Source organism: Dipodomys spectabilis, unplaced genomic scaffold (genome assembly GCF_019054845.1).
Source record: "Dipodomys spectabilis isolate Male_0828 unplaced genomic scaffold, ASM1905484v1 ptg000266l, whole genome shotgun sequence".
Classification (NCBI taxonomy): domain Eukaryota; kingdom Metazoa; phylum Chordata; class Mammalia; order Rodentia; family Heteromyidae; genus Dipodomys; species Dipodomys spectabilis.
This window is the reverse complement of record NW_024870943.1, coordinates 4000319-4008871: the sequence shown is the minus strand read 5'-3', so window position 1 is coordinate 4008871 and position 8553 is coordinate 4000319. Positions and strand designations below refer to the sequence as shown.

At 44.8% G+C, this 8553-nt stretch overlaps 1 protein-coding gene across 1 annotated transcript; it reads right to left on the bottom strand.

The window, feature by feature from the left end:
* Window positions 1–1355: 1355 nt before the first annotated feature.
* On the bottom strand, window positions 1356–2285 carry LOC122125598 (vomeronasal type-1 receptor 90-like). Its single transcript, XM_042700116.1, has one exon. The coding sequence runs from the start codon at window positions 2283–2285 to the stop codon at window positions 1356–1358; it is 930 nt and encodes a 309-aa protein (XP_042556050.1).
* Window positions 2286–8553: the final 6268 nt, after the last annotated feature.

The window sequence follows — 8553 nt, the reverse complement described above, 5'->3', positions numbered from 1 at the left end:
CAGGGCTTCATGCATGCTCGGCAAGCGCTCTACTACTAAGCCCCTTTCCCAGTCAGTATAAAGCCTTATAAACTGGAAATAGTGGAAATACACTTCAAATTAGGCCCAATGTCCAGTGGTAGGATTCTAGGCTCACAGTGCATCAGTCCATGAGCAAGCGTGTCACATACCAAGTTGGATCCTGGTTTCTGAGCAAAAAAAGGATAAAGATCTATCCAATGTGTAACGGCCTCTAAAGTAGAGAAGTAGGCCGGGTCTCTTAGGACACTCTCCAGAAAGTCCCATGGTTACAGCTGTATACCCAGAGCCACAGTCTCTCCACAGTGCTATCCAATTTGTTGCTTGAATCCTGATCACTGATGTTCTCCATTGTGTCCCAGTGCCATGCTGCTTGTCACAGTGAAGAATCATGGAGGCTGTAGGATCTAAATACAGGTGTCATGGCCTATATCTTGCTTTGTCCTTGGCTGTACCCTTTCTAATTGCATGCATCCTGCTTTGTATTGGCTGTATCCTGCTCCCTCATTGGCTGTCTACTGACTTGTCATTGACTAGATCCTGCTTCTTCATTGGCTGACAAGTATTCATAGGATGATTTAATAAAAATTCTTTTAACAAACAGCACTGTTAGTAGAAATAGAAGGTAAGGGTGAAATGAAATGTCTAGGTGCTGTCTTCATAAAAATAGGAACAAGTTGTTAATTTTAATAATGTACAGAAAATACTTTTTTTGGTCAGTCGTGGGGCTTAAACTCTGGGTGGGCATTGTCCATCAGCTCTTCAGCTCCAGGCGAGCATTGTACCAATATAGCCATAGCACCACTTCGGGCTTTTCCTGCTTATATGGTGCTGAAGAATTGAACTCAGGGCCTCATGCATGCAAGGCAAGCACTCTACCACTGAGCCACCTTCCCAGGCCAGAAAATCCATTCTTTATCCCAACAATTATATTTTAAGCAACAAAACCCCAAAAAAACTTTGATGGAAATGCACTTTTCCACACACACACACACACACATACACACACACAGAAAGGCACATTCAGTAAGTCTTCAAAAGATCAATGTTTTAAAATTGCAGCATATCTGAATTTGAGTAACTTGTCTAGTGCTCAATCCCCACAGCTCCACTCTAGGTCCTTTGGTGGTCAATTAGATATTTTAGTCTCATGAACGTTGCTGCCTGGGCTAGCTTTTAACCTGTATCCTCAGATGTTAGCATCCTGAATAGTAGAATGACAAGCCTGAGACACTGGCTCCTGGCCGCCTCTGTGGTGTTTCTATCATCCAACAAACAGCAAGGATGAGGTGAGCAGAGTTGGTTCGCCACCATCGTTTGGTCTTCACTTCCTCTTACTATGGATTATTCTTGGTATAACATGAGTGAGTGATCCATCGTGAAACCATTCTGTTATTCTTCATGAGCAAGAACGGGCAGAGGGTGGGGTAGCTGAAGGACAACATCACAAGCACAGCCTTGGATTTGTTCAATTTCTCCGGTGTGTAGAAGGAATACACAGTCACGATGTTGTTGGAGCAATAGAAGAACACAAAGCAGCTGACCAGCAGCAGGATGGTGTGGGTAGCTGTGTTCTCGGGCGCTGGCTGGGAGGCAAGGCTGGGACTGTGGAGGTGCCGGGCTCTGCGGCGGTGTCGGTAGAGGAGCGTCACCATGTAGAGGCTGGGGGCCACCATGAGGACCAGGGACAGAGCATCTCGCAGCACAATGGAGCTGATAAGGGACATTTGGTTGTCCATTCCAAACTTCACTTGACAGTAGGGATGAGAAAATCCCAGTCTCATGACGGTTGAATTGCAATTGGATTCCACAGATTTGATCATGTGGAAATACATGATGGAATTGAAGATCCAGAATGAGAGCAGGAAGGGGAGGATGCAGGAGGAGGACCGGCTTTTCAGCCAAGCACAATGAGCAGAGGTGGGGCTGATGGTGAGGGCCTGAAAGGCACTCAGGAAGGTGGTAGTGCAGGTAGACAGTCCCCGAGTGACCCTGAACAGGAACAGCACGGCCTTACACATGGCATCACCCCAGAAACACAAGACTCCATATGAGGAGACGATGAAGGGCATGGACTCAAAAATGATGGTCAAGGTGTTGACCAGGGTCAGGTGCATGAAAACTATGGCAATGGGCTTTCGGAGCCGGGGTTTGCACATGGTGCTGTATGCATACAGTAGGAAGAGGACACAGTTCCCCAGGACGCCCAGACACACCTTAGACACAAAGAGGAGCCTGAACACAGTGTCTCCTGCGTTGGCTGTCATTGTGTGTGTGTTTCTGTATGTGTGTGTGTGTGTGTGTGTGTGTGTGTGTGTGTGTGTGTGTGTGAGAGAGAGAGAGAGAGAGAGAGTGTGTGTATGTGTGTGTTGTTGAGAATCAAAGTAAGAGCCCTGACCAGTCAGGCAGGTGAGAAAGCTCTAGACAACCTTCTGAGTCCCATAGGCGGGAATCTTCATGGTGCTCCATTTCTTAATCAGATAAGCCAGGCTTAGAATGAAGGCCAAAAGATAGAGTGTTAATCAAAGATTTAAAAATTGTTTCTTTTTTGGGGTGTGGGTCATACCGCTTATGAAATTGGAACTCAGGGCCCGGGTACAGTCCCTGAGCTTTTTTACTCAAAGATGGTCCTATCCCAGTTGAACCACAGCTCCATTTCTGGCTTGTTGGTGGATCACTGGAGATCAGAGTCTCAAGGACTTCCCTTTCTGGCCTGACTTTGAACCTGGATCCTCAGATCTTTGCCTCCTGAGCAGTTGGGAGTACAGGTGTGAGCCACCAGGGCCTGGCCCATACAATTGTTTTAAGTGGAGTCTGGGAAAAATGTTCCATTTGCCAGTTCTGGAGGGTTGGAAGAGTTCTGACCTCGGTATTTCAGACATGAATGTGCTGTGACCTTTGAATCTGGGATGTAGGGCCTGGAAGGACCTGGGGAGACACATGTTAGAATCAGGAGGGAATTCAAGGACACCACACTGGGCTGGGATGTTAGGAAGGAAGATCACTGGCTGTCTCTTCCTGTGGTCCCTGGGGCTCCATCATGGTCGGCAGTGGATGGTACAAGGAACACCAGGAGCCTGAGCATCTGATTGGCTTCACTTTTGTAAAATCTTCATTTTTTGAACACCTATTGCACAAATAGCACATCCATGTAAAATCCCTGTGGGGATGGCTACAACATGACTTTTGTTTTTTTGGTTGGTCATGGGACTTGAACTCTGGGCCTGGGCGCTGTCTCCATTCATCAGCTCAAGGCGAACACTCTACCACTTGAGCCACAGAGCCACTTCTGGTTTTCTGTGGTTCATTGGAGATGAAAGTCTCACCTACTTTCCTGCCCGGGTTGGCTTTGAACCTCAATCCTTAGATCACAACGTCCTGAATAGCTAGTATTACATGTGTGCATCATCGGTACCCAGTACAATATGACTTTCTTCATGGTGTATAGAGATACTAGAAGGTAAATATCTAACCAATATTGTCTGTACATTTCTTTCTGTCAGTCATGGGGCTTGAACTCAGGGTCTGGGTGCTGTCCCTGAGCTCTTCAGCTCAGGTCAAGTGTTCTACCACTTGAACCACAGCACCATTTCCAGTTTTGTAGTGGTTTCTTGGAGACAAGTGTCTCCCGGACTCTTCTGCCTAGGTTGGCTTTAAACCGTGACCGTCAGATCTCAGTCTCCTGAGGAGCTGGGATTACAGGCTTGAGCCACCAGCACCTGGCTTATTTTCTGTACGTTTGAGAGTTTTCCCCCTGTATGATTCTCACTCATTACTGTTCTTGTGTTTTCTCTCACATCACATAGAATACTTTGTTCCTTAATAAACTTGCACTGAATTAAATTAGTATCCCATTTTTCCTGACCAACTCTGTAAGAACATTTTCAACCCATTTCCCTGAACAATCTCCTGCAGAACAAAGTTTCACTCTGGCCCTCTTTGCTGCTGCACGAAAGTATTCTGCCTGTTTCCTGGCCAGAAGCAACAGCCAAATTATTGAACATGACAACTCTGTGTGTTGCCCTTCTCAGCATCCAGTGTGCCTTTCAGAGGCAGTTTTAACTTTTATTAGAATTCTTAGGAATTATGATATTTACTATGGTTCACAAATGTTCATCATATTCTCACTTTGGTAATATGTGTTATCTTTCCGATGTAATCAGGATCTTTCCAGATTGTCCTTTTCTATGTGTGTTGGTTGTGGGGCTTGATTCTGGGTCTGGGCATGGTCCCTGAAAATTTTTCATCAAGACCAACACTCTATGACTTGAGCCACAGCTCCATGTCTGGCTTTTTGGTGCATAATTGGACTTGCCTAGGCTGGGTTTGAACTGTCATCCTCAGATCTCAGTTTCCTGAGTAGTTAGGATTACAGGCATAAACCACACACCCCAAAATCATCTTTTAAGAAGTGCTTGCCTTTTCTCTTCTGCTATCTCTAAACTTTTCATGTTATTTAGCATGAACTCTAGAACTTTCTAGTGAAGTTTGTTATTTTATATTTTTCCTTGTTATTGGACAGAAGAGTAGTGTGAAGTGAGAGTATTAAATGCAGCTCACTCACAAAGAACTGAAATGGGCTGGGTATTTCCCATAAGGCGCTCTGCTCTGATTCTCATTCCATGACCCACTGGGCAATTTTAGGTCTCATGTTACTAGGATCAACCGTTGCAATGCATTATTTTACAAAAAGACTTTAGTAATTAGCAGCAACAACAGGTGGAAAAAGGAAAGATGGAAATGTTATAAATGAACCTGATTAAGGCAGTTGATACATTTGACCAAAGTGTCATGAGAAACCGCACCCCCAGCCTTTTTTAAATGTCATCTTTCATCCAGTCAGAATAAAATTCCATTTATTCTCTCTCAGACACTGATGAAGCCAATCCACTGCTCTGAGAAGCCAAAAGGGTGCAGAATTGTTACAGCTGAACAACCTTTCCCAACACAATTATTGTGCTTTACAAATGGAATGAAAACTGCCCCAGAAAAACGCTATCTCCACACACTGAAAGATAAAAATCTGCTGTGAAAACTTGCTACTATGAAGATGCACTATGAAATTTATGCCAAGAGATCAAAGAGATGATTCAGACATAAAGATCAAGAGAACAATGTCAGAACTGAGCCCCAACATTACAGACTGGGTCTTGGGATGAGGACAAGGAGAGGAGACAGCCCTTGTGGGAGAAAACACAGAACAAGTCAGCTATTGTGAACAAGCCCACGTTTCACACACCCCCCATGCAGTGTCCAAGAGGAGTGGGAAATGTTCAACATTAAAGTAGTACCTGGAAAGATGATTTAAGATGGGAATTTTAGAGATAGCAATAGAGAAAATGCAAGCCCTTATGGAAAGAATATTTTGTGGCTCACCTGCTACTCAGGTGGCTGATATCTGAGGATATCTGAGGATCCCAAGTCTAAGCCAGCTCAAGCAAGGAAGGTTTGTGAGATTTGTGTCTCCACAGAATCACCAAAAGCTGGAAGTGGAGCTAGAGCTCACATGGTACAATGTTAGCCTTGACCAAAAGTATTTAATGCAGTGTCCTAGCCCCAGGACATAATCACACACACACACACACACACACACACACACACACAATATGATTTTGTGATTCCCCTTATAAATACATTTGAAAGTACTCCTAGTATGCCTAGAAGAAGGAACTTACCACTGGTGAGTTGCCAGTTGTGCAGGACTTGTCTGGAGGAAAACTGAGATGTGTTGTGCCACAGGGGCTGAGGTGTGCACACCCGAAAGAATAAAAAGCAAGCAAATGCCTGAATGAAAAGGGTAGCATGGAGAGAAACAAGAAAGGTGTGTATTCAACCGCAAACACAAGTGAGAGAAATGAAGAAGAGCCAGTGATACACACCTGCAATTCTAGCTACTCAGGAATCTGAGATGTGAGGATTGGGGATCAAAGCTAGCGAGAGCAGGAAATGTCCAGGTGATGCTTACCTCTACAAAAACTAAATAAGTAAAAAGAACCACACAATTGGAGCTGTGGCTCAAGTGGTAGAGAACTAATCTTGGGCAAAACAGCTAAAAAAAATCTGAGCACCAAGGGCTTGTCTTCAAGCCCTAACACTAGCACCAAAAAGGAATCAGGAGAGAAGTGAATCTGCAAACCACAGCTCATCCTGGGATGGGCAGTGTTGGGCTTTCTCCCCACCCCTGGCTCTGAACCAAGGTTCAAAGTTGAAGAATCCTTCCTCTGGCTGTCTGGACTGCAGACACACAGAGTGTCTTTGGAAGCCTGGCTTGATCATGTGTGCCCATATCAGCCAGAGGAAGACGGGGTGGTGGTGGTGGTGGTTCCCCAGGGTGTTTGCTCACCTTGTCCCTTGATGCTGTCACTCTGACTGTGTTTATTTCTTGTCATCGTGATGGACCAGAGCAGTCAGGTGCCCTGTCCCACGTGCACAGCATGTCTCCTGATGCAGGTCTGTCTGTGCTCCCAGTCCCAGCGGTGTCAAGAAAGTCAAATGGAGACGCTAAGAGCTCATCCAAAGTTACTTCTCACACCACTGGCAGGAAATAACCTGATCACTGCATGGCCGAGCTCAGAGAACACTGTGCCCTCCACTGAGAAGTACTGAGCCCCCATCATTCATGGCTTGGCACTGATCTCCATGGGGTCTCCGTCTTGGCTCACTGATTGATCACCCAAAGTTAAGATGTCATGATCACAATGCGTCCTTCTTTGTTTAAAATGGCGACCAACACAAAAACATAGAAAATGGGGGCCAGGAGGGTGGCTCAGTGGTAGAGTGTTTGCCTTGTGTGCATGAGGCCCTGGGTTCGATTCCTCAGCACCACATAAGCAAAAAGAAAAAAAGCCAGAAGTGGTGCTCTGGCTCAAGTGCTAGAGCGCTAGCCTTGAGCTGAAGAGCTGAGGGACAGGGCCCAGGCCCAGAGTTCAGGTCCCATGACCTAACCTCCCACGCCCCCCAATTAAAAGAAGGAAAGATAGAAAATGAACTAGAAATGTGTTGTGTTATCACTGGAAGACAATTTCTTTAAGGAGAAATGAGATCACTGGGCACCAGTGGCTCACGCCTGTCATCCTAGCTACCCATTGCTTTAGTTAAAGGTCCAGGCGCTAATTAAATAGCATCAGAGATGGAGAGCCTACATGGCCTCCTTTCTCCCTTATGCAGATGTTTTCAGTCTTCCTCATTTAATACAGGGTGAACTATAGATAATCACACAGAGCTTTTGTGATGTGGAAGCACGCCCTCCCTTCTCTTCCTAGTTTATTTGGCGCTTTTATTATGAAGTGATGTTGACTTTTGTCCAGGGGTTTTGTGCATGCATTGATATGATCATGCTATTTCTCTTCTCTTTTATAAATGCTCTTGAGGGGTGCAGTTGATGTTAGAGTGTGATCTCAGATCCTGTCTCTTTAAGAGCTATATTATTGATTTGTGTATATTTATTTTGTTTTATCTTGTTTGTTTTTTAACCCTTGTGCAGAGGAATTGTTGTTCAAAAAATTTGTACCTGGCCTTGGGCCAGTGGCAAAGGCCTGTAATCCCAACTACTCAGGAGGCTGAGATCTGAGGATCACGGTTCAAAGACAGCCAGGGAAGGAACTACCGTGAGAATCTTATCTCCAGTTAACCACCAGAAAACCTGAAGTAGCATTGTGGCTCAAGTGGTAGAGCGCTCACCTTGAGCTGAGAAGCTGAGGGACAACAACCAGGCCCAGAGTTCAAGACCCAAGACTGAACCAAAAAAAATTGTACATGATGACAATGAGTGTTGAATCCTTCAACTAGTTGTACAGTTCATTTTCCACATAGAAGTGAATATCACTGCTGCTTTTGTTAATAATTCATCCTGCATTTTGGGGAGACTATCATTACCTCTGTCTTCTCACACATTACACTTCTGCATAAGTCACTTGTATACTTCTAGCTCAGTTTTTGGTAGATTCTAGTATGTCTACAAAATTTATTGAAGCTGGACACTGGAGACTCGTGCACTGCAGTCCAAGATATTTTGAAGGATGAAACAGAAGGATCACAGTTCAAAGCCAGCCTGGGCAGGAAAGACTGTGAGACTCTCATCTCCAATTAACCAGCAAAAATCCCAGATAAGGAGCTGTGGCTCCAGCTATGACAAAAAGAGTTCAGGAAAAGCGTCCGTGTCCTGAATTCAAACCCCAGAACCAGCACAAAACCAAAAAACAAAAGCAACAACAACTAAAAACAAATGCTCCTCCAACAAATTCATAAAAGAGAGGGAACTCTTGAGAATTCAGGCTATAGAAGCAAAACATGCTAGCAAAACATGGTTAGGCAACTATCAGTATCAAGGTACTAAGAAAATGATTAATTAATGTACTTGAGATAACGCACATATGAAAGGCTCAGAAATGCAATCGATAACAAATGAGAAAGTTCACACATGGGACTAGAAAGGTGGCTCAGTGGTAGAGGACTTGCCTTGCATGCATGAGGCCCTGGTTTCGATTCCCCAGCACACATACACAAAAAGAAAAAAAGCCGGAAGTGGCGCTGTGG